The sequence below is a fragment of the Delphinus delphis genome, chromosome 8 (assembly GCF_949987515.2).
Source record: "Delphinus delphis chromosome 8, mDelDel1.2, whole genome shotgun sequence".
Classification (NCBI taxonomy): Eukaryota; Metazoa; Chordata; class Mammalia; order Artiodactyla; family Delphinidae; genus Delphinus; species Delphinus delphis.
The window spans coordinates 56,774,320-56,800,133 of record NC_082690.1 but is presented as its reverse complement, the minus strand read 5'-3'; the positions used below and the strand labels follow the sequence as shown (position 1 = coordinate 56,800,133).

At 57.5% G+C, this 25,814-nt stretch overlaps 1 protein-coding gene across 4 annotated transcripts; it reads right to left on the bottom strand.

Annotated features, from left to right (window-relative positions):
- Positions 1–3,054: 3,054 nt before the first annotated feature.
- Positions 3,055–24,289, bottom strand: WNT11 (Wnt family member 11). 4 transcript variants are annotated; one of them, XM_060017256.1, is made up of 6 exons: positions 24,211–24,289; positions 20,165–20,347; positions 12,647–12,882; positions 10,822–11,099; positions 7,827–8,119; positions 3,055–3,872 (listed from the first exon to the last, which is right to left on the bottom strand). In XM_060017256.1, the coding sequence occupies exons 2-6, from the start codon at positions 20,245–20,247 to the stop codon at positions 3,698–3,700; spliced, it is 1,065 nt and encodes a 354-aa protein (XP_059873239.1). In that variant the 5' UTR covers positions 20,248–20,347; positions 24,211–24,289; the 3' UTR covers positions 3,055–3,697. The 4 variants fall into 4 exon arrangements, with proteins under 4 accessions (XP_059873239.1, XP_059873238.1, XP_059873240.1 ...); XM_060017255.1 differs by lacking the exon at positions 24,211–24,289 and adding an exon at positions 24,103–24,169; XM_060017257.1 differs by lacking the exon at positions 24,211–24,289 and adding an exon at positions 22,381–22,386.
- Positions 24,290–25,814: the final 1,525 nt, after the last annotated feature.

Sequence of the window (25,814 nt, the reverse complement as noted above, 5' to 3'; positions counted from 1 at the left end):
GGACTGCCGCCCCCGTAGGAGGGAGGGAGAAGGAGTGTGGCTCAGGTCAGGAATCCTGCGGGTGACAAGCGTTTTGACACCCACAGATCAATACCTGGGCCTTTTGAATTCTTTGGGTTTGCTACTGGCTCGGGGGGCCTCTACAGGGCTTCCAGTGCAATGGTTTGAGGATATTGACTCCAGAAGTCCAAGGTACCAAGGTTTTATGGCTCTGAATCTCTGAACACAGTGAGATCCTGGGACACTAAGAGCTCCGAGTTTCTGGGATTCACACCAGTGAGGGTCCACCCCGCCACACCTGAGTAAGGGCCTGGCTTAGCCGAATGCTTAGAGCCCCGACCTTGCCAGGGAGGAACAGCCCAGGGAGCAGCTCTCCATGGCCCCTGGGTTGCCCACCCCCTGACCAGCCGGAAAGGTACAGAGCTTCCCTGCAGGCCTGGCACTGGCCAGCGGCAGGCCCACTGAGTCAGGGGCCCAGTTGGGTCTCCTGTCCTGAGCCAGAAACAGCCTTCAGTCTTCCACACGCTCTCCCCGTGCTTAGCCAGAGTGAGGACGTGTGAGAAGGGGTTTGGTGTCAGACACACCTGGGCTCCCAGCCCTGCACTGCTATGAACTTACTGTGAGATCTGGCCCAAGTGGCCTCCCTTCTCAGAGCCTCACTTTTCTGACCTGTTGGATGGAGATAACAACACCCACCTGGGCCTGCTGTGAAGCTGACTCTGGACAATGTGTTTGGAATAGCACATAGTAGGGGCACAATAACAGGTAGCAGTTACATTATTATGACCACCCTTTCTGAGAGGCATTCTGGGGCCTTGGTCTGGCTTCCCCATTTGCTTGTCCTGGTTAAGGTCCGAATGACACCCCAAAATCCAACATTTCCAAGACATGTACTCAGCCCCTAGGGTGACTCTGCTGGACCCTGGAGCCCCATGGGTGAATTGGGCTGGTCCCAGTCCATGAGGAGGCCCCGGACTGGGCAGTGGTGGGGGGGAGGGTGAGGCAGACACAGACACAACACAAACCTCTATAGCACCTTGGCTCAGTGCAAAGTGGGAGAGGAACACAGAGGTCGTGGGAACCCAGAAGAGGCCACTGGCCCAGGCTGGGGGTGGTCAGGGAAGACTTCCTGGAGGAGGGGACCATTTACTTGGGCCTTGGAGGAAGAGTGGGCCACTGTGAGCATGAGTGTGATGGCTGCTTTAAAGGTTCAAAGGGTTGTATAGAGCTTGAGGGCATCGGGAAAGGCTTTGTAGAGATGGCTCTGAAGGCTGAGTGGGATTCCAACACGGAAAATGACATTCCAGGCCTGCTGTGAAAGAACAACAGATGCCCAAAGGGAGGTTGAATAGAGAGGGTGCCTGGGAAGTTGCAGGAAATGTGGCTGGAAGAGTCACCTGGGGCCTGGGGGAGGGGACTTGTATGCTAGGCCAGGGAACTGGGGATTGGTCTTATGGGCCATGGGAGCCAATGTGGAGCAGGGGCGGCCCTGAACCTGGGAGAGCACACACTCCAGGCGCTTGTTCAACAGAGGCTGAGCTTTCTGCAGAGATGCTGGTGGGAGGTCCGCCCTGCAATGCCCCACCACCGGCCCTCGGCCTCTTATCAGTTCTGTGACCACAGGAAAGGCCCTTCCCATCTTGGAATTTCCTCATCTGCAAAACAGATTGAGAGACCAGAAGACTAACCTCGAGCGAGGTTCCTTCCAGCCTCTGATTCTGTGACTCTGGCCACACAGCCCTTCCTCTTCCCACCCTGTGATTGGTCCAGCCTCTGTGGGCGTGTCCACACCATCCCACCCTGGATCTGCCCCCACCATCCCAGGTTGTGTCTCAGTTGGCTCTGGGGAGTGGAGAGCTCTCCTCTCAGCGTTTGTGTCTCCTCCCTGTGCACCGAAGTCCAGTTTATAATGTTCTTTCACATCCTTTGTCTGGTGTGGTCACCCCACAGCCAGAGCAGATACAGATGATTAATAATTACTTCCATTTGGGGGACCTACTGTAGCCCAGGACACTCTTTACTTGCTCATCAGTGCTGCTCATGTCCCAGGAAGAGAGGCTGCAGCTCAGAGAGCAACTGGGACCCACACCCCTCCAAGACCCTCTATTCACTTGGCAACAGCTAAGACCCCCAGGATTCTCCATCTTCCTGGCTGTTACCTCTTGGTCTCTCCGCCTCTTTTCCTCTTCATCTCCCCGACCTCCAAAGCGCAAATGCTCCAGGCCCAAGCCTTGGCCCTCTTTGCTTTTCTATCCCGTCTTTTAGTGACAATGTCCAAATGTGCATCTCAGCCCCAGGCTCTCCTCAGAGCCCGGCTTATCTGCCCGTCTACTCAGGATTTCCACTTGGGACCCAACCGACATCACAATCTCCACCGAGTCTGAACCCTAGAGTTCTCTCTCCACCCCCGTCCCAGCATGCGTGCGTCCAAGCACTCGGCCAAAACCCTTGAAGTCCTCGGTCCTCCTCGCCTTCAAGTCCCACAGCCATGAAAAGCACAAATCTAATGGCTCCACCTTCAAAACAGAACAGGAATCCAGCCACGCCCACTGCAGCCAGCCTGGTCCAGACACGAGGCTGGGGGCCTTTTCCAACCACCCCTCAATTTCCACCACCAGCTTTACAAACGGAGAAACTGAGGCTAGGGAGGGAAAAGCCCTCCCTACAGGTTTCACACAGAAACCCTGCTAGGGCTAGCTGGGGCGGGTTCTGCCACCACCTCCCTGAGGTCTGCATTCCCAGCTCCCGGGTAGGTTTTCTCTTGAAGCCACTTAGCAGGTCTGATGACACAGCCAGGCTATGTGCGCCTGCATGTGTGTCCCTGGGGAACAAAGAGTCTGCCAGCTGGGTTTGGGTTTCAAGACGTCTGTCCTCGCCCTTGACCGGGAGATCTTACAAGGAGGCTGGGGCCTGAGCTGGGTGGTGGAGCGTGTGGGGAACATCAATCGGACGCCGCCTCGCCTGGGAACCGGAGACTTCACCCAACCAGCCCCAGGATCCTCTGAGCTCACTTGAGGAGGCCAGAAACTGCAGGGGCGGCCTGGGGTTCTCAGCATTTATTTCATACAGCTGTTTAAAGAGCTTGTTTAAAATACAGATCATATATATATATATATATTTATATATATAAAATATATAAAGAGGAATTGAGGCCAGCCACCCCAAAGAAAAAGCTATGTTTTATAAATATTTCTGTAGCTCCCACATCCCAGAGGAAGAAAAACAAAACAAAACAAGGAAACATTTACAACCCAAGCTAGTGGTTCCATGTGGTGGGCCCAGTAGGCTCAGACCCTGGGGTGGGCCGGGGGTCTCGAGGGCTAGGCCTGCAGAACATTCTGGTGAGGAGAGGCTGACCTCCCACTTCCCAGGATGCTGGAGTCTCTGGCTAAGAGAGGTCGAGTCTGTACCGGTCTTGCCAAACCCATGCCCCTGGCTTCTTAGACCCGCCTGGAAGGCAGCAGGTGGGCACTCCAGGGCCTCGGGCTGCCAGGTTATTTTTAACCTTGTCGGTTTCCTTTGATGTCCTGGCCCTCTTTCCCGGGTGGCCCGGCCTTCTGTTCCTGGTGGTTTCCAAGTGGAGGCAGAGGACAAGCCTCCTTCCACGTCTAGCATCTGGAATTCACAAGCCAAAATCCATGGGGCGTCTCCAGGCCCCTTGGCCAGCCTCTGAGGGTCCCCGAGGAGCGGAGCAGCCTCACTTGCAGACGTAGCGCTCCACCGTGCGCTCACACCTGCGGCAGGTGACATAGCAGCACCAGTGGTACTTGCAGTGGCACCGCTCGACCACACGGTCTGTGTAGGGGTTGTAGCCGCGTCCACAGCACATGAGGTCACAGCTGTCACTGCCATGTGACGTCTTGTTGCACTGCCTGGAGGGGGAGGGGAGGTCAGTGAGCATCCTGTCACCCACCAGTCCCTCCACTCCCAGCCAGGCAGCCCCAGCCTCCTCTGACCACGGCTGCAGCCTCAGTCCCCCTTGGACAGTGTTTTGGTCTTTGGGGAATTTAAAATAACCCTCTTTCCCAGGGGTGCTTCTCACTTTTCCCTATATTTCCAATAGGCATTCGTCAAAATGAGGGGGTGTTTTGTTTCCTTTGTCTCTTTTCCTATATCTTCTACTTCTAAATACTTGAAAGTGTCTCAAGCCACTGTCTAATAATCCTATCTTCGTATTTAATCCTTAATTATATTGTAACAAGCGTAAAGATCGTTTTTACTTTTAGAATCCGAGGATAAATTCTGAAACAAACAAATGGCATCGGATGTGAGGCAAACTGAGCGTTCGGCACTCTCTTGGTGGAGACAGAGGGTCCGTCAATAATTTGCCCCCTTTGAACCAGGCGCTTCCCTCCAGTATTTCATCTTATCCGAGGCAGGCAAGGTCTTTGGGTCAGTGGAATTACTATGCCCATTTTTCCCAGATGGAAACAGGCTCAGCAAGGGCAGAGGCCTGCTCAAGGTCTCACAGGAGTTTGTGGATAAGCAGGGCTCAAGCTCGGGGGTCCTGAAACCAAATCCAGTGCATATTCTCCCCACCCTAAAGGGCAGAGAACCCATGGGCTGCCAGGGGCTGCATTTCTTCCTGAATCAGTCCTGTGGGCAAAGAAGACACTGAAGGTCGCTATAAAACCCAAATATCCTCGCCATCAGTTCTTCTGTCTAGCGAAGAAACATCTGTGCAGGTTGGCATTTCATCTAGCTGGACTTAGGCTCGACAGGGATGCTGTCATGGGATGCAGCTGGATCCCCACAGCCATGTGGACTAAGGAATCCCAGAATGTCTGAGGTGGGCAAGCCCTAGACATGACCAAATCCAACCCTCATATTTCCTGATGGGGAAACTGAGGCACAGAATGGGGAAGGGACTTGCCCAGCATCACACAGGGTGAGCACAGGGTCTGTGAGAGCTCAGGAAGGCTTCCTGGAGGGGGAGGGATCATCCAGACCATTGCATGAAAGATGAACAGGAATCTAAGACGAAGGGGAGGAGAAAGGGTGTTGGGGGCAAGGAGGACAAACACCCTGACCTGACCTAGTCTAAGGGGACTGAGAGATGGATGGAGGAGCAGGGCTGGAGGCAGGGAGGCCAGGAAGGCTGCTGCCAGCAGCAGCTGAGTAAGAGAAGCTGAAGCCTGAGCTGGGAAGGAGCCATGGGGAGGGAAGCAGGGGAGCACTTTGGAGGGCGAGTCAGGAGGAGACGGCAACCTGCGTGTGGGGACTGGAAGCAGTTCCGGGCAGGAGGGAAGAGCAGAAAGAACACAGGCCCCAGAGCCAGAAAGACCTGGGTTCAAACCCCAGCTCTGCTTCTTACTGGCTGTGTGACTTAAGGCAAGTCACTTAACATTTCTGGGCTTTGTTTAGTCACTCGACACCATTAGTCTCCCTAGCCTGAACCTGAAGGTCTCTGGATGACTCCTCTAGGAAAGGGCAGTGGAAGGGGGCAGAGTTTCATTTTTATTTCTGGGTCCCTGACATGCAATGTTTGAAACATGGCCTCCAACCTCAGAGCCAGACAAGACCCGCGATGGTGCCTGTGAGGGGGAGCTGGGGAAGCTGGGGCCTGGAGAAAGGGCAGGTTTCAGAGTTTGGAATAGGAACTGCTGAGGAGGCTTCAGTTCACCAGGCTGGATTTGAGGAGGGCATCTTGCCCAGCTGGGGGCCCAGCCACGTGTACCACCTGTGTACCTGCCTTTTACAGTTAACAAAGCTCATTTGCATCCAACCCCCTGTACCCCCCAAATCCCTAATTTAGTAAAGCTCACGTTTCCCCTCCTCCAGGCAGCCTTCCTTGATGTCTAGGCTGAGTCAGGGCCCCTCTGGGCTCCTCATTTTCCCTGTCACAGTCTGAGCACTTGATGTCCCTCCCCATCCCTGGTGCCTGCCAGAGCCTCATGTAATGCTGTAAGAAGTGTCTGTGGTTGTGAACCACTGAGATGTAAGGGCTGTTTGTTACTGCAGGAAGAGCTGACCCATACAGCTGTCTGCAGAGGCCCAGAGCTGAGCATGGCAGGAAGCCTGGGGGCGGTGGGGGATAGCATTCTGAGAAAGCAAGGGTGGTAGCTGGTGCTGTGGAATGGGGCCTCCTCGTCAATAGTTTGGGGGCAAGTCCTAGGTGCAGAGTCGGGACAGCTGGGAAGGAAGAGGCCTGGCAGCCTTGGGGAGGGGAGACTGTCATTCACAAACCCTTCCTACAGCACTGACACCACCCAGCAAGGAGGGGCTGCTCCGTAAATGTGATTAGAATCACTTGCCAACCTTCCCAGGTGAGTGGTATCATCCTATTGGCACAGAAGACGAGACTTGAGCCTTAGGTAGGTGAAGGGATTTGCTCAAGGTCCCACAGCTAGGAAACTGCAGCGTCAGGGTGGGAACTGTCCTTCCCTGATGCGCGCGCACGCACGCGCGCACACACGCACACACACACACACACACACACAGCGCCCCGTGGATCCAGGGAGACCCTCTCTTTGCTCTGGGGTCCTCAGTGCGCTTCCCCCAGGTCCTCTGGGTTCTAGAATCTTCCCCCCAACCCCATCGTCATCACACCCACCCTGGCTGCCTCAGCCCAGACTCTCGCTCCTTCCTGTCTCCCTGGCCTGACCTGGTTCCATCTTCATTCTGCCTGAGTCTCTCAATCTGGCCTCCAGATGGGAGCCTGGGCCTCCTTGCAGAGCCTGCTGCCCTGGCCTGTGAGGATGGAGCCCCCCAAAGCAGTCCCCCTCTCCTGGAGACAGGAACGTGGGCTGAGGAGGAAGCAAAAGCTGGCCAGGAACCAACTATGTGCCAGACACGTTCTCAGACACCCTCACTCTGGTTCAATATTCTTTTAACCTGGAAGAACACTAGTTTTGTGGAATGCTATTAGGGGCTCCTTAATAAAAGAGTTCCACAGCCAAACACCTCTGGGAAACACTGGCTTAGACAGATCCTTTACTGCGGGATTCCTCAGAGCCTTTAATATGTTCTCGTGCCTTGCAAATCGCCAAAGAGAATTTCCAAACGTATTTGATCGCAGAACTATTTCTTTATAGCATTTCAGGACTGGATTCCTCCTGAACCATCTCTGGGAAGAGCTGCTCCCCTGAATCCTCACCAGCCCTTCCTGGCACATAGTAGGTCTGTAGTCACCACTGGCTCCCTCCTTCTCTCCTGTCCTGAATCGGCTTCAGCAGCTGTGATGGGACCTGCTGTAGGGACGCCAGCTCTAGCTCTGAAATGGGGGACCGGGGGGAGAAAGCTGGGATCTGGGAGGTGGGTGAACGCAGGCGGGGACATGGGAGCGCCGTCTCCCCACAGAATGCAGGCCGACCGCGCTCTCCTGCTGCCCCTCTGAAAAGCACTTGTCCTGGTTCCAGCTCCACACTGTGCAGACTTCCTGTGCGGCCACGGGCTGGCCACTGCTCCCACCTCCCCTTGTGTCTCAGTTCATTGGTCCAGCTCACAGGTTGTATGACATTTATCCTTCGCTTATTCATTTGATGGACATTTACTGAGGATCTATTTTATGTCAGGCAGCCTCTTTCCCAGCCCCTGTCCCCCAACACAGTCACTGTCTCTTCCCCCCTGTCTCCCACACTAGGGGGCAGATGGGATGGGGGCCTCCCACGAGCCTCCATTCCCCAGGAGCCCCTGCCTGGGCAAGGTACGTAACAGCCGTGCCCAGGAGCTCTGCCAGGGGCCCCTGGGACCCCACACCTCCACCTGGCGTTCAACTGGGTGGGGACTCCGTTCCCCGAATGCTGACTGTGTGCCTGGCCCCGAGCTGGGATGGGGCATGTGCCACATGGCTGACGCTTCCTGCCAAGCTGGCGGCGGGCCCTTACCTGTCCTGCGTCCCATGGGAGCCCACCTTCTCGTTCTTCATGCAGAAGTCAGGGGAGCTCTGCAGATAGACGAGCTCCGAGTCCTTCACAGGCCGGATGTCCAGGTCCTTGGGCACAAGGTGCTTGCGGGTGCCCATGGGTCGGTGCACCACCTTGGTGGCCGACAGGTAGCGGGTCTTGAGGTCGGCGGCCACATCCCGAAGCTCCTGCAGCCCCTTCCAGCAGGTGCGGATGGAGCAGGAGCCAGACACCCCGTGGCACTTACACTTCATCTCCAGAGAGGCACGCAGAGCCTGCGGACAGCGGAGGGCGTCGGGCTGGGCAGCCAGAGCCCCCTCCCTGGCCTGCCCCGGGGCCCTGCCCCACCCTTCTGCCTGCCAGTGCTCTCAGGGAGTCACCACCTGCTCCGGGCCTCAAGTGACAGGGCTTTTTGCTCTAAAGGATCCTTAGCTCCTCCTCCAACCTGGGGGGCAGCTGGGAGGGGCAGGAAGAGAGTGGCTTTTGCAGGGCTAACGGACGCCATCTATACACCTAGTGCACCAAGTGCTCTCACACTTAAAATGGCTTCCTCATCACAGAAGCCCTTCATGGGGGATATCATTCATTTCTCCATTTAAAAAAGAGGAAATGAAGGCTCAGCGAGGCTGAGTCTCTTGCCCAAGGCTACACAGCTAGAAGATCTTGGGCTGGGATTTGAACCCAGGTCTGAGGGCAATTCCAAAAGCCATGGCTTTTCATTATTCTATGCTTTTTCTCTCTCACAAAATGCTTGCTGAAAAGAAGGTGGCGCGGAGAAGAAAAGGAAGGGAAGGAGGGAAGAAGAGGCAAGAGGTGGGTGCTTGGGGGGGGCGGCCCTGGCCTGGCTGGCCGTCCCCTCTGCTGCCTGTCTTCACGTGTGCTGAGCGGGTGTGTAACTGCTACCTTGCAGAGTCGTTGAAAGGATTCAACGAGATGACATATATGAAAGAGTTTTGTGAACTACAAAAGTTAAATCAATATTTGGTTTTGAAAAATCAGTCTAAGTAAGAATTATGGTGGAGAGGGGAGGCCTGGGCTTGGGGCCTGGGGAGACACTAGCCCTGGCTTTGGAAGTGACTCTGTGCCACCATCTTCCACGGGCCTCAGTTTCTCCCTGCGTACCTGAGGGGCATGAGTTGGGACGCCTTCTGCAGGCCTTTCAGTTCTGCAGGCTAAGCGCCAACTCCTTGCACACAGGACTCAGATCCCTCTGCCCACCCCCCCGCCTGCCCTGTGTACTCTACTGCAAGGGTTATGGGTCCCCTGGGCCTACCCCTGCATCAAAAAGATGGGGAAACTGAGGCACACGGAGGGCAAGGACTTGCCCAAAATCACACAGGGAGTTAGTGAGGAAGCTGGTCAAGGTCCCAGGGCTCCCTACCCCTCACAGTGCCAGGAAGTGGGGAATGAGGGAGTCCACTTGGGTCTAGAGTCTGGAACTGTCTCAGCAAAGCCTGTGGAGAGCACATAGTGAAGTGAACCCGACTGCAGGGCACATTCAGCCTCCCAAGGGCACAAGGTACTTCTGAGTCATCCAGGAGAGGTAAACCACATTCAGCTCCTCAGCTCAGACGGCGGGAAGGGGCCCAGGCTTCCTGAGGCCATGGTGCCGGTGCTGACCGCGCAGTCATCTACCCTCCCGGGCCCTTGCAGACGGCCCCAGGGAGGCCAGCTCCTTGGCATCAGGGCCCCTGGGAAAGGGCTGATGTGCCTCTGAGGCTGAGGACCCTGTCTGGACTGCACTGTGGGATGGGACGGCTGTACCCCCGGCAGCATGAGGCTCAGGCCTGGCCATGGGCAGGAGTGGGGCTGGGTTCTTGGGCAGGAGGCTGGGTGAAGGGCTCCCAATGGGTTTCCAAGGGTGTGGGGGGGTGGGCCAGCAGGGTTGGGAGGCAGGAGTTCTGGGTCCCTAGCCAGGTTCTGCTACAGATCCACAGGGTGACTTGGCCTCAGTTTCCCCAACTGCCCAAAAATGGCCTGGATGTCCTAGAATCCTTACAAGAGGGAGACCAGAGAGAGAGGAAGGTGAGGACAAGGAAACCTCTAGACCTGGAGTCCCATAGACCTGGGCTCCATTGCACTGTGTGTCCTTGGCCAAGCCAACTAAGTTCCTTCTGCCCCACGTGGTGCTTCTGCATAATGGGCCTAACGGGGCTGCAGGGAAGAGGTCATGAGATGCCATCCACACAGGACACTCTGCCCCTCCAGGACCAGTTCCCCATCTGTAAGGAGGGGTAACAGTACCTCTTCACAGTGTGGTTTTGTGGACTACGGGAGAGAAAACTAATCAAGGACCCACCACAGTGTCTGGCACACCGATCGGTACAAAGTTGTTTTTTTTTAAATTTTCAAAAAATAAAAAGGTCCATTCATTCACTTATGCATTCACCCCAACCTCCTGTGGAATGAGGTGAGGAATTAATGCAACACTGATAATAACAGACATGGAGGGGAAACCGTGTTTAGGAGGTTGGGGTGGGTTTTGGAGCTGGGAGAGAGTCCCCATTAGATCCAAGGAGACGACCCTTTAGCAAGGGTCTGCTGCTCCGCAGCCCTCTCCATGCTTCCTTCCACACCGGCCTTGGCCCAGAGCCCCAGAGGAAGAGCCTGAGGAACGTGACCAATGGGGACCAGAGAGCACCAACCCACCCCATTTTATAGATGGGAACAACTGAGGCCAGGGAGGAAGTGACTCGCCCAATGTCACACAGTGAGTTTAGAGCTCCTGACTCCCAGCTCAGTGCTCCTTCTGCTCCACCGACGTTCTCCAGCCCAAATCCTGGTGGACCCCCTGGAGGAGGAGGAGCCAGGCAAGCCCCAAGCAGCTGGAGAGGGAAGAGCCAGGGGAGGCCAGGAGCACATCAGTGTGGGTGGATCAGGGCCCGTCCCCCCGCCACCCCTCCACCAGGGCACACTGGGCGGCCCTTTTCCGGCCAATTGGCACAAGCACAACCATCTGGGGGGTGGGGGTGGTTACCTGTCTCCCCACTTCACTGTTGTGTAGACGCATCAGTTTATTGGCTTGGGATCCTGTTTTTTTCACCTTCATAGGAGCATCGGAAAACTTGGCCCCCATGAGGAGCCCGTAGCTGAGGTTGTCCGCACATCCTCCCCAGCGGTTCCCGGGCCCGGGTGGCTCACCTGGGACGGGGCCGCAGGAGCAGCCGGGCAGGTCGCCGGAGGTGCAGGCCCGGGCGATGGCGTGGCTGATGGCGGCCGCCGACAGCGCATACACGAAGGCTGACTCCCGGGTCCCTGTGGGGAGGTGTGGGGTCAGCCGGGGCGGGCGACCCGGGGATAGGACCCTGCCCAGACCTGAGGGCCCCCGCCTGCCTCTGCGGGGTCGGGTGGGGACAGGGGCAGCAAGCAGGTGGAGGATGGCACGACGACCATTCATCTGTCACGCCCCCATCCTCCCCCAAACGCACTAGCTGACCTGCACACTCTCACAAAGCACGCAAAGCCAGCCCCCCAGGGCACACCCTCACTCACACACTCACCATGCTGCACTTTCCTCCCTGCTTGCCCTGCACCCAGCGTTAGGGGCTGCTTTCGGGAACAGAAGGCCCAGTCCCTGAGCTCCTCAGAGACCAGTGAGCAAAGAGCCCGCTGTGGGGTGAAATGTGACCCCTGGTCCCTGTGAATGTGACCTTACTTAGGAATAGGCTCTCTGCAGGTGTAACTGACCTCAGATGAGGTCATTAGATGGAGCAGGGTGCGCCCTAATGCAATGACTGGTGTCCTTATAGGAAGACGGAATTGGGGATACAGAGACAAAGAGGGCGGAGGCCACGGGACAGAGGCAGAGACTGAAGTGATGCAGGAGCACCGAGGAGCACCGAAGCCTGCGGCAGCCCCGGAAGCTAAGAAGAGGTGGGGATGGATCCTCCCCCAGGGTCTTCAGAGGGACCCCTGCTGACACCTTGACTCTGACCTCAGACTTCCAGCCTCCAGCACCGTGAGTCAATTCTTCTGTTGTCAGAAGCCCCCAGTGCGTGGGCCTTTGTTACAGCAGCCCCAGCAAACTAAGATGGAGCCCAGCGTGCCTTGGCAGTGGGGTGTCCTGGCCTTGCGTCCAAGCAAGTTACCCCCCTTCTCAAGCCTCAGTATCCTTAACTGTAGAGTGGGAATGAAAATACCTACCTCACAGGCTTGCTCTGGAGCTCAGGTAATTCAGGAAGGAAGGAGGCTTTGTAAAGTGCTGCACAAACGTTAGCTGTCACCGTGTGGGGGAAAGATGAGATCCACTGGGGCATTCCTACCCTTCAAAAGCCTCTCTATGATACACAGGACCCCCAAATCCACCCCCAGAAGTCACCTCCTCCGGGAAGTCTTCTCCACAGATGTTCTTTAGTCCCTACATCACTTTGTGCCTTTCCCAGCACCTTCAGTCGGGATGGTCTAGAATTAACTGCTCCACACCTGTCTGCCCCGAGGGCAGGCTCAGTCGCATTCTCATTACAGACCCCCCACCCCCAGAGCCTTCCTGCATCATTCATTCCTTTGTTCAGGCGTGAGGGGTACCTGTGCATTTGTACTGTCATTCAGGCTCCCCGCACTGGTATATTCACTCACTATATGTTCATTCATTCAACAATTCACGCCCCAATACCCATGTCCACCACCCATCCGTGTACCCATCCATCATCCAGCTATTCACTCATCCCCCCATCACACTTCCAGCCAGCCATCCATGAATTCACCCACCTATCTAAACACACATAGATTGATGCCTGAATTCATCCACCCCACCCCACTCGCATGCATTCCGCAGGCCCTAGCAGCCTCCGCTGGCCCCCTACCTCTCTCCAGGTCAAGCAGGTAGTTGGGGGCGAGCTCGATGGAGGAGCAGTTCCAGCGCATGTCCGCGAAGGCCCGGCGGCAGGCCTTCATGACCTCGCGGGCGGCGTGCACGATGGTGTGCATGAGCTCCAGGTTGCTGCGGCACAGCTGCACCTGCGCGGACACCAGGCCCTCCAGCTGCTTGCAGTGCTGCGTCTGGTTCAGCGCCAGGGCCGCCGGGGTCTTGGAGAGCGCCCTGCACACAGGCCAAAAGGCAGCAACCAATGGAAGGGAAGTCAGGGCTGTGAGGGGCCGTGCTGCTTCCACCCGCTGTACCGGCCCCAGCCTCTCCTCCACAGTCTTGGAGCCTTTGCTGGAAGGAGCTGGGAAACCAGGAGGCCAAGCACTGTCCCCAGCAGAGCAACGGCTCCCCCTCCCGCCCCCGTGTGACCTTGGGCACATCACTGTCCTTTTTTGGGCCTTATGCCCTCATTCATAACATAGGATCCTGGCCCCCATCCTACCTAAGCTTTATTATAATTATACTAACAATAAACAGTTTTATAGCTCACAAAGCACTCATATCCACTGCCTTATTTAGTCCCACACAGCTGTGAATGATTACTCTTCATTCAACATTCATTCAATACTGAACATGCTAGATGTTGTGCTAAGTGCTGGATTATTATATCATCATCATCATGGTAATACATACTATTAATTGACCATTTACTAGATGCACAGTGTGAGCTAGGAGCTTCCCACTATGGCTTCGTTTAATTATTAAACCCATTTATTAGGCTGTAAGATCCCACATACAGGCAAGGGATTCATTAAAAGATTAAAGAGCCACTCAGTTTGCTGATAAATTGGACTTAGCCATTAACTTGCTATGTGACTTTAGATAAATCGCTGTCCCTCTCTGGGTCTCAGTGTCTACACCTCTAAACTGTAGTTCCCAGAACGGGTTCCAGGGAGACACTCTGAAAAAAGGGATCCAGGGTCAGTCAAGCACAGTTGGGGGATGTGATATACTACAACCCGCCTTGAAGGGTTAGCAATGCACATTCACATTTTAAAGGCCCTGAGAAGTCCTGCAGCAAAGCAACAGGCTTGGTTTTGTTTAACTTCCAAGTCTGCTGAGCACAAAACCCTATATTTGAGGAGTGCTGACCTCCTCCATGCTTTGGGAAATGCTGGCCTAGGGGGTCCCTGTGACCTCTAGTGATGTTATAGGACCTAAGAGCTTCCAGATCCTGGTTCTGGGCACTGGGATTCCAAGACTCTAGGACCAGGGGTCGAGCCTGCATTCAGCTTCCTCCCAGGCCTTCTCTGAGGAGCAGACTGCATCAGGCAGCCCCTCCTCTTAAGTGGAGGCTAGAGGGACCCCACAGCCTTAAAGGGTTCCACATAGACCCACCCCCTACTCTAGGGCCAGCTGGTCCTCGGAAACCCAGCAGAGACCCTGGAGGGACAGGCGGCAAGAAGGGGCCAATCTTCAGGCCCAAGTGCTAGGTGCCCCACTTGCTGGGACCACAGCAGACCTCACCCAGCGTCAGGACCGAGACCTGGTGAGGCCCAGCTCCTCGAGGCCCTGGCCTGAGATCCCAAGAGAGGCAGCCTGGTGCCAAAGAACGGCACGGGCCTGGGCAGACTCCTGGCTCTGTCACCCCCACTCCCCTTGTGACCTTGAGCAAGTCAGGCAGCCTCTCCTCTCCATCAATCTCCCAGCATTGTCTGAGGGATTAACTCAATGTGGGTCACATGCTCTGCCCAGGGCTGACACATCATGGTCAGGGCTCTGTGATGGAAGCTACTAGATTACTGCGTCGGTGGCCTTTTCCTACCTTAGCTTCCTGCACCCACTCAGTCAAGGCCAAGGGCTTCCATCTGACCTCAAGGCCCCTCAAAACCTGGCCCTAAAGCCCTCTCTGGCCTCCCGTCCTTGTCCCCCGTGTGTCCTAATACCTGCCACACCAGACTCTTGGCTTCTCTGACAGGGACTGCCCTACTACCACGCGTATGCCCAGGCTTTTCCTGATGCCAGGAATGCCTTTCCCCTTGCACCTGTACCTAAATGAATAAATGAACTGGATCTACTTGTGGAAGAAATATTTACTAAGCACCAACTCTTCCCAGACATAGATCCTTTCCTCAAGGAGCTCCTCGTCTAACGGCTGCACAGACCTATCACCAGTTATAAGGCAATGGTCCAGATGTTCCAGTTCATGGGCTGGCCCAGGGAAGAGCTCAGGCTTTGCGCACCAGCTGTGTGAGCTGGGGAAGTTACCCAACCTCTCTGGGCCTCACCTGTTATAAGAAAATGATAAATTCTACTTCAAAAGGTGATGGCAAGACTTAAATATGACAATGGATGGAAAGCACTCGGGGCATTCATAAATGGGAGGGAGTCAGAAGACCTGGGTTGTGGCTCAAGCTCTGGCCTCTATGCGCTGGGCAATCCTGGGTAAACTGCTGCCCCTCTCTGAGCATCAACTAAAAACTGGGGACTCCTGGAGGTCTTGTAGGGGCTGAATGAGTTCATATGTGCTACACCGAGTACTAATAGGTTAGTTTGCTTCCTGCTGCCTCTCTCTGCCATGCCCCACTCATCCTACACCTCCAAAATACAGAAATCATCCCCGAGGCCTGGGAAGCAGACCCAGGGCAAGTGGGCATGACCTGGTGTCTGTGGTTGGAGTGGCACAACCCAGCCTGTCTGAGATTGACTGTGGGTATCTTGGGCCATCTTCCCTCACTGCGACCCCTGGCCCATCCCTACCCCACCAAGGCATGAGGCAAGAAACCTTTGGTGTATCTGGATGCGGACCTCAGGCATGGTTGCCTGACCCTGCCTATGACTGGGGAACCTGCTGCCTGAATTTCGGCAACACATACTGGATGAGAGGTGAGCGTACAGGGACAGATATCATCCCCTCAGCCTGTTTCTTGGTTGTTACGGCCCCTCTGCCACCACCTAGCAAACACTGTCCACGCGCATGGACCCACTGTCCCAGGTGGGCACAGCACTCCCCAGTTTACAGAGCCTCTCATTTCATCCCATTCTTACAATGCCCGAGGGGCCTGGGAGATTATCACCCCCTTTGTACAGAGGAGGACGCTGAGGCGCTCCAGTGCCCAGGCGCTCGGCCTCCTCTGGACACCATCCTCCCTCAAACCTGGCCTCACCTTCCCAGGTCCCCTCTCTACTGGGCTTGGGGCCGTCCACGCTCAGCCTGTCCTGAGCCTGCTCTGCCCATCACCCTTGCCCAGCTTCCATCCTCCCCCTCTGAGCCACTTTTCTGTTTCACAACAGGAAGGATTACAGGAGATACACGAGAAAACACCCAGCACGGTACCCGGCACACAGCAGGCACTCATGCAGGGTGGCTGCCTCCCAGGTCCTTCCCCTGGGCTCTTGCTCAGAAAGTAGATAACGTAAGCTGAGACTTTCCCTGGGGAGCTCAGGTTGCGGCTCCCAAGCAGGGGTCCTCTGGGATCCTGGGGTCTGGGGACCCTGGGCCACTCTGGGTCAGTCTGTCCATCTCTTAAGTCATCAGGCATCCACCTCCCCAGCTGGTGGTGAGAGAGGTTCAGTGAGGGAAACCCGGTGAGGATGTTCCCAGATGAGGCACAGACTGCCCAGGTGGGCAGAGGACAAACGGGAAGCATTCTGGAGGTCCTGGGTGGGCACGGGGCTGCGGAGAGAGCGGCTGGGACAGAGCGGCCAGCTGCGGCGTGCTGGGGGAGGCCTGCTCGCGGGAGCGTGCAGACTGGGAGATCAGGAGGCGGGAGGCAGCGGATTCCACTCCCGAGGAGGGCGATGCGGTCATCTGGTAATTAGTGGTAATGACCGTTTCTAACTAAGGCCCCCTTGGGGAGGTAATCAAGGATAGGGTGGGAGGCGGGGGAGTTACCCGTCTGGACATCTCCTCCGGCTTGCCTCACTGCAGCACACCCCTAATTGAAAACATTTTGGTTTATCTGGGGGCGGGTGCATGGGGGAGAGGGTGGAAGAGAGGACAGGAGGAAACAGAGAGTTCACAGGCGAGGCCTATGCCCAGGGTGCTGCTGGGGTGGCCGAGGTCTCTCTCATTCAGGACTTGGGGTTCTCCTGGGAATGGTGGGGGTGGGGGAGGCGCAGAGACCTGGGTTTCAGCTCCAGCTCAGCACATCTAACGTTCCACCTTGGGCAAGTCACTGCCCCTCGCTGGGCCTCAGAGTCCCCACCCCATTGTGGAAGTGGGGACACTGAGGCCCAGAGAAGGGCAGGGCTTGCCCTGACCTGTACACAGCCAGCCAATCAGAGGCAGAGCCAAGCTAGAACCCAGGACTCCTTATCACAGGCTAGGGCTCTTTCACTCCCATTGTAGAGATGAGGAAACTGAGGCTAACAAGATTGATTTGCCTGAAGCCTGGCTCATGGCTAGTGAACTGGCAGAGCTCAGGCTGGGACCCAGGCCTCCCAACTCAGGTCTGGTGCTCCTCCTGGCCTCTCTGCGGCAGCTGTGTCCCTTCTGAGTCTCTTAGGACTCTTCCACAAGAGGCCCAGCCCCGGAGTAAGCAGCAGGCTTGGGGCTGACCGGGGTGGGTGGAGTGGCCTTTATGGGTCCTCCCAGCCACCCTAGGCCTTCCCCTCACTGGGCAACCCCCGTGGTTCACAGAAGGCTGGAACCATCCTCCCTGCCCACACTTCTGGTCTGAGTCTCCCAGAACCTGGCTTGGGTGGGAGGTGAGGTAGGGAGGGGTCCCCCAGGTTATTTCTGATCAGGTGCTTCCACCCCTTCTCCCTTACCCCCTACCCCACAGACAGCCCAAGCTGAGTCCCAGGTCCCCAGTGAGTGGGCAATCTGGGTCACTCAGCCACGTTTACTTTCATTTCCCATGTCAAATGCCCCTTTCCTCTTCAGCTCACTTTCCAAAGCCCAGGGCAGCAGGGTCCTCTGGGACATCCCCAGGACAGCTGAGTCTCCTGGATGAGTCCCCAGCTTCCCATCCCCACCGTACCCTTCCCTGTGCCCAACTGTCCTATGGCTCCCTGTGACCAAAAGGCCCCAGAGCCACCAACTTAACTCCAAGTCCTGCCTCTGCTGCCTGTTAGGTGTGACACCCAGTTCGTTAAAGACCCACTGAGCCTCCACTTCCTCTTCTGATTAATGAGGGTGATGGCAGAACCCACCTCACATGGTGGTTGGGAGATTTAAATGAAACAACATACATCAAGCGCTTAGAACAGTGCCTGACATGTACCAAGGCCACATACATATACAGACACACAGAGTTGTTATTCTAAAACTCCACTCCTTCTCCTGCTTCCCCCTCTATCTTCAGCTCCAGCAAGAGTTTAACCACTATCAAAGAGGTTTGGCTTCGTGGAGCCTGTCTCCCTGGCTTCTCATCCCACATCCACCATTAATTAACTAGCTGTGTGACCCAGGGCCAGTTACTTAACCTCTCTGTACCTTAGTTTCCTCATTGGTAAAATGGTAGCGATAAGAATGTCACCTACTTCATAGGAGTGTTATCAAAGTTAAATGTCTAAAGCTCTGGGGATCTACTAGTAAGCTCCTGTAATTCCTGGCTTCTCTGTTTCCCCACACGCATCGTCCTACCCCTGCTGTTCCTTCTGCCTAGGATGCCTGCTTTGCATTCCATCCACGGCCATCGAAATCCTATCTATCCTTTGAAGCCAGACTCAGAGTCACCTCCCTTATGTGGGGCTAACCACACCTCCTCTGGGCTCCCATGCTCCCTCTCCTAGGACACAGCCCAAAGTCCACTTGGTACGTTTTATATGTCTGTCTCCCCCAACAGGCTGGGAGCTCTTTTAAGGCAGACAGTGAGTTGTACTCATTTTTTGTGGCAGCCTGGGCTATGCAGTGGGGACAGCATGGATGTTGGGCTGAACTAGCCATCTATTTTAGACCCTACCCAGCCACGTGCCAGCTTGGGGGCCTGTAAATTTCTCAGAGCCTGTGCGTTCCCACCGTGGTGTGGGAATTATAGCAGTGTCCCACCGTGGTGCGGGAATTATAGCAGTGCCCCACCGTGGTGTGGGAATTATAGCAGTGTCCCCCAGAACACTCTAGGGGTGAGCCCAGTTCTCGGCCTCTGATCCTCCTTGGGCCGGCCCTTTAACAAAGCCCTTCCCTCTCTGGACCTCAGTTTCCTTATCTGTAAAAGGTTGGTGGTGAGTGAGGAGGGCTTGGGCTCCCTGATCAGAGGTTCTCACCAGCTGCGACAGTGCCAGGTACCAGCAGTAGAAGGAGAGCGGCTGATGGCTCATAAAATTAGTCAGGACTGACCGAGAAGAGCTGGTGCCCCCAGGCTGGGAAGCTGCTGAGCTCAGGCTTCTCCTTACAAACAAGAAATGCAAGAAGATGGGGTTTTCCTCTCAAGAGAATTAATGGATAACTAAGCCCCAGAAGGGGTAGCGCTGGTGACCTCGAGACTGTTTGCCGGTGGCCCAGCCACTATTGCCCCGTCTTCCAGCTAATCCATGCACCGTCCTCGAAGCCCTTCCCCAGCCCATAGTCTGTCCCACGCCTGTCTTATCTGCATGGCTCCCCGCCCCGACCTGGAACTCTAGGCTGTGTCTTGTCCTGGACTTTTCCACAGCTCAGGGAGTTCCTCCACCCAAAGTGCCCTTCTCTCACTGCCCCCACTCGCCAAACTCCCAGAGACTCCTCAGGCCCATCCTAGGAGCACCACCCACGAAAAATCTACCTAGGGTCCCAAGGATGTGCCCCCCACCAGGTGATCTCCTCTCCTCTGGGCTCCCACAACACCGCCCTGGGCTCTCCCGGGGCACTTGGAGTTATTTACAGCCTGGGCTTATCTCTTCCAGACCAGAGGGCAGCTCCTCCAGGAAGGGGCTGGCTTTTACTCCTTTCTCCCTGCCCTCCCTGCCCACAGCCCAGCACAGAGCAGGCACTCCCTTCTGCTGGATGGAAAGGAGTCTCTCTCCCACTTACCCCTCCATTAATAATTTCTACTTAAAGGACTACCCTTCAGCATCCGACAGTTTATGGGGTTCTTTCATGAGCCGCTTCTCATCTTACCCTCCTTTGACAGAGGAGGACGCTGAGGCTCCCAAGAGGCTGAGTGACACTTCCCCAAGGTCACCCAGGTGGAGGGGTCTGGACTGTTTGAGAACCTCCAGCTAAGGTCAGGAGACTGTCAAGGAACATAATATTGAGCAGACCTTGTGTGCAGGGCGCAGACCCTCTAGATTGGGCCCCTTGACCACGGTCTTTTTCCATCTGTCCCTGTGGAGGTCTTGTGCAACCCCCGGCCGCACGGAACAGGGCAATTCCGTAGTCCTCCACGCCCTGTCTTGCTCCTCCCGCAGGTAAGGACAATATTTAACAGAGGAGGAAAAGGAGGCTTAAAAAGGGTGACTTGCCCACGACCGCCAGGCAACTTCTGCTCCCGGGTCTTGGGCACGCTGGCCCGACCCAGGGGGCCCCTTAAGGCTCTCCGCCTCCCCCAGCCACGGGTCCCGGGGCCCATGTGCGTGGACGCGGGTCCCTACTTACAGCCACTTGATGCCATAGCACACATTGGTCTGGAGCGCCAGGGCGAAGAGCAGCGCCTGGCAGACCTGCGGCCGCGCCCTCATCCTCGCGCGGCTGGCGCGCCGGGGGGTCGCACCCTGGGGAAGCCGCGCCGAAGTCCCGCCGCGCGCCCGGCCGCCGTCGCTCCTCCTGCGCGCACGCCGCCTGCAGTCGGGGAGAGCGGAGGCAGCGGGTTAAGGCTGCGCGCGGGGCGGGGGCCACGCCGGGGGCGGGGGGGCGTTTTATTCAAATTACAAAGGAGGGGTCGGGGCCCGGGGAGGCCCGGCGCGCGGCCGGCGTAGCCTCCCGCCCCGCACAGCCCGGGACGCGGCCGGCGTCTGGCTCGAATTAAATGCCTCCGGAGCGCGGCCCAGGGCTTGTCCACCTAGTGCGGTCCCGGCAGGAAGCGAAGAGGGCGACAGGACCAGAAACTCCGGAGAAACCAGGCAGAGACACAGCGAGAGGGAGAGAGACCCTCAGAGAGCGAGGCTGAAAGACATTTGGCAGAGGGAGAAGCCCGGATAGGCACACAGTTCTCGAGAGGGACGGAAAGAAGACGAAGGGGGTCGAGGGCGGAGACCGCGGGCGGGCGAGGGGAGGAGCGGATTCGGGGCCCAGGATCTGGGTACTCATCTCCGCAATATTAATTGTTAGTTATTATGGGCCTGGCCATTCTCCTTCCCTGCTGGGCCTCGGTTTACCCCCTCTGTAAACTGGGGACACAATTGTGATTCAAATTGTGATTAGGACATAATTCACCTTTTAAAAAGAACATTCACCTAACGCGATCGCATTTTTTCCTCCCAGCAACCCTGGGAGATAGATACTATCACTGCCCCCATCTCACAGATGAGAAAACGGAGGCGCGGAGATGTGAAATAGGGTTGTTCAGCCAGCGAGCGGCAGGTCCATGCCCGTGTTTTACTCGCATGTCTACCCAGTGTCCGGTGAGATCATGGACCGTGAGAAGACAGGGAAATGGGGGCTGGATCTGGGCATCAGTTTCTCAGCCTGTGAAGGGGAGGATGAGAAATGGGATAGCAAAGGTCTTTGTACAGTGAAGGCTGTTCAGGGTCCTGAGTCTCTGAGTCCCTCTAGCGGTGCCCTTCTGGAGGGTCGGATGGTGCCCAGGCCGGAGCCAAGGCTGGGCAGCCTGGCCTTAGCTAAGCTGGGAAGCTCACGGGGCCGGCGCGATGCCGCCTCCGGCCGCCAGGCGGCGTCCTGGGGCCGCGGAGTAGCCCTTACCCCGCCCGCAGGCCGCAGAGTGGCTTTCTCCGGCTTTTCTTTTTCTCCTTTTTTTCCCCCCTCTTCATTTCACATCCTTAACTCCCTTCCCAGCTTCTTCCAAATTTACCAACAACTGGCGTTCTCCCGGATGCAAACACAGCCTCAGCCCCTCTACCCTGGGGAGGAGCAGACAAAGGGATTCCTTTCTAAAGGGTTTGTGGAGTTGGAAAAAGGAGGCGCCTTAGTGGGGGCGCTTGAGCGAGAAGTGGGGGGGTTTCCCATCTGGCTGTGTGACCTTGGGCAAGCCTTCCAGCACCCCAGCCTCAGTTTTCCCTTCTATGAAAACAAGGGACTGGACTTCACGCATTTCCTGAGGTCTTTCCAGCTTCCAGTAGCCTGCGGTTCTTCTGAGCTACCCTCTGCCTAAGTTTCCACTATTACGTCTACCTGCGTAGTGTGTGCATGTACGAGTGCGCCTTAAGCGCGCGCGCGCACGGGCGCACACACACACACACACACACACACATTTTAAATCCCACTGTTTTCTGGAGCCTTCGGCATGACCCAGAGCAAGGCAGGGAGAAAACTCTGAATTACATTTTCTTTCTCCTCCGCAGAGTCCCCCAGCTGGGCGCCTAACACCGTGGCGCTCGCTACAAACTTTGCTGAATTATGGCACGGGGGCGGGGAGGCGGGGGTCGCAGTCTAACTGTGCCCCCTCTTCCCACCCAGCCTGTATCCAAACCTTTTGTCTTACTGGCCCTGAAAGTTTACCATACTCCTGAGAACGAGAAAAGTATCGGCTGGATATGGCGGGGGGGGGGGGGGGGGGGAGAGGATCAAAAACTCCAGCCACTGTCTCTCCTCGCCCCCACCCCCTCCCAAAGTGTGGGCTCCCCCCTAAGGCGCCCAGCATTCCAGGGTAGGGAGGAGAAAAGGCTGCACTCGGAGAGACGAGAGCCCGGACTCACAGCAGGGGATCCGTGTCCAGCCCAACTCGCCCAGAGAGAGGAGGGGCCGCCCGGGTCACGGCGCACGGGGACCCAGGCGTCCAAGCTACCCCCGGCTCTTTCGGAGCGGCCCCGGTAGTCCCGGGCTTCTCCCTTCGCTGTCCCAGCACGTCGCTGGGGGAGGCGGCTCCTGGCCTGGGCCTCTGGGTTCTGACAGGTTATTCTTGTCCAGTGTCAGAGTGTCTAGGACAGCCGCGCGGGCCGCTGGGTCACCCTCAGCCTGCGCCTCGCGGGTCAGGGAGCCCTCGCCTCCCTGAGCCCCCGGCCCGCCAGGGGGCGCTAAACCGGGGTTCGAGGTGGGATACGCAGCAGCCTCCCGCGCCCTGGGACCTTGGGCAAGTCCCCTCCTCTTCCTGGACCCCCGTGTCCCCCCTCTGGGGATGGTATGAGGTGTAAAGTAAGTGCCCTCTCAATTCTGGTCTCTCTATAAGACATCCACTTGCCGTGGTCAGCTCCGAACTGCCCGACCCCTTGCTTCGGGCCCGGCTCGGAACCTCCCTTGGGGTCAGGCGCGTAGTGGGCCCGCGTCAAAGCACAGTGTCTTTGGAGAGATAAAGGGTCCCTTCCTCCTCCCGCTGGGGATAAAGTTCAAGCTACCTCTCTTGCAGCGGGCGACAGAGGAAACCTCTGGTGCACACTCTGGGCACCGCGAGCGCAGTAGCCACGGCCCGGCTCTAACAGGTGGTTGTAAGGCTTGGGCTCTGGAAGGCCCTGGAAACCCCGCTGCCAGGGCGGCTGCCCCTCTGAGGCAAAGCCGGCGTAGACACGCCGAGCTTCCCCTTCCCGGATGAGCCTGCACTGGGCCGGGAGCCGGCACCGCGCGACGGCGCTGAGTGTCCCCGCCGCGCGCCGGCGCTGAAGCCTCCGGGTGCGCAGCTCGCAGAGCCGAGCCGGAGAACCGGTGACGCCGATTCTGCTTCAAGATTACCTGCGACGCCAAGCGAGGCGGGGCCGCAACCCGGTTTTGACCCTGGCCGCGAGTCTTTTGAGATGTGTCTGTTGGGCTGCGGACGATGCGCCGGTGGCCCGCGAGACGGGTTATTTTGGAAGTGGGAAGGGTGGGGTGGGGTAACTCGGGGCACCTCCCACTACCCCCTCTGGGCCCGACCCCGAGCCCCTATGGACCGTGAGGGTCATGGAGGCACCTCAGCTCCGAGAGTTGGGAGGTGTGGGGCTCGTGCGCGAGCTCAGCCAGATGTTCGGGGCTGCTCCAGATGTGCCTCGGGGCCGGGACAGGACTTTCCTCCTCCCCACCCCCTAGCCTGGAGCTCAGGTCTGTAAACAAACTCTCGGTTCTCCCCCTTATCCCGCCGCTTCTGGGAGCAGGTCTCAAAGCGAGGCCTCCGCCCCGGTCCCCCAATTTAGCAGGAGCTGCCGTAGTTCTCTGCCTTTTGCCTCCCTCTCCTGCCCCGCCACACACACCCTGTGCCACAGGATCCAAGTCCCCCACCCCCGGGATGGCTCGGGCATGACCTCATCCGCGGGCTGACTGGGAGGGAGAGGGTCGAATCGGGGGGAACGGGGCCGGGAAGGCTCGAGGCGGGCCGCGGGAACTGCACAGCCCACCTCCACCGCTCATCCGCTTAAAGCCCGCGCCCCCAGCCCCCGGCGGCTGCGCTCGGTGAGGGGAATGCCGGGGAGAGCCGCGGAGGAGAGGTATGGAGAAGGTCTTGCTTTGCTTACCGGGAGCGGTTGCTCAACGGGGTCACGCCTTCCCCCTCGGACTCCCGAGCCCCGCGCCCTGGCAGGTCCCCGCTGAGAGCCCGCCCGCTGCCCGCAGCCACTGCTCACCTCCTGGGGCGCTCGCCTGGCCAGGAGGGCGGGGGAGCGGCGAGCGCAGCCCCCAGCGGACCCGGGAGCTCTCCGGGCTGGGCAGGCGGCGAGGGCGTCCTCTTCGCGAGCTGCCAGAGAAGCACGCCCGGGATCCCGGCAGGCAGAGGCCTGCTGGGGTCCCGCGGGGACTGGGTCGCACACTCAGGCTGCTCTGGAGGGCGCTCGGCTCCCGGGGCCTGCGCTCGCCCGCTCGCCGGAGCTCTCCGCCTCACCCGGCACGGTCTCTGGTGCCGGCCGCCCGAACTGCTTTATAAGGCACGGGCAGCTGCTTTGATCCGCCCACGTCAGCGCGCCGAAACCCCACCGGGTGGCTCCGGCCTCGCGCGGGGGCCGGGGGCGGGGTCCCCGCGGCTGCCACGCACCCGCGGCGCCAGCGGCACGAGAGGACGTCGCACCCTGTTGAGTTACAAAGAGGAGACTTACTAACTATAACTATAGCTGGTGTGTACTGAGCGTGCGGGCTGTGAACCTACTGCGCGCCTGGGGCGCTCGGGGGCCCAGGTGGGGAAGGTTTCTAAACCTCGCAGCGAGCCCCGCGAGGATCCTCAACCCCGTCTGGTTTGACAGAGGCGGAAGCCACAGCTCAGAGGGAAGTCGGCCTTAGGTCTCATTCTGGAGCCCGGGCATCACTAGGTGTTGGTCTTGCAGCTCGGTTACTATAAGCATTGTGCGTCCGGAGAGCTGCCTTGGCGTCCCAGTCCGACCTTCGCCGGGTCACCTCTCCAGACCTCTGGTTCCAATTCTGGGAACTCTCAGCAAAGAAAGGAGGTGCGAGGGCTCTGCGCTGTGAGGCGGCTATAAACCTTAGGCACCAAGGAGGCAGGTGTCCCATCTATGGGATGACCGTTGGGGAGTCTTCTGGGCACCTTGTCCGGGTCCCTAGGGGACCACCAGCTGAGGACCGGGTTTCAGAAGCTAAAGCACACTAAGGTGCTTCTTGTGTGGTGTAGACCTAGCCTGGGGTTGGGACTGGGGCTGTGTTTCTGGGGCAACTTCTCTGGGACCAGTTGAGTGCCCACACCTCCCACGCCCACCTTGGCCCTTCCTGGCTGACAATACTCCCCTCCCGTTTCTAACTGTTGGGTCAGGTGCTGTGGTTTCCTTGACTTCTGTCTTCCCCACACCCCACCCCAGGGGCCTCAATCCCAAGAATGATCTAGTTCATTAGCAGAAGGGAAAACAGATTTAATGAAAAGAGGCTTCTTTCAGGTCCCCCCAAGACACCCTAACTCTATTCCCTGTTCTTTGCAGCTGCCTGTGAAGTGGCACCCACAGGCTGTCCTAACCTAGCTACAGATGCCTTCACATACATCACACACATCTGAGCCCACAGAACCCACCGCAGGCTCTCAGCCATGCAAGTGGCAAGCAGCCAGTTCCCCTTGCACACAGGACTGGGACTTATCACCCCACAGATGGTCACAAACACATTCAGTAGGTACTTGGACATACTACTTGCCCACATGCACATACAAGTTGAACGGCCATACGCATCTAGATGAGGCCAAACACGCAGACTTTCCCCAGCCGGTTCACGCACAAACACACCTGTTTCCATGCAC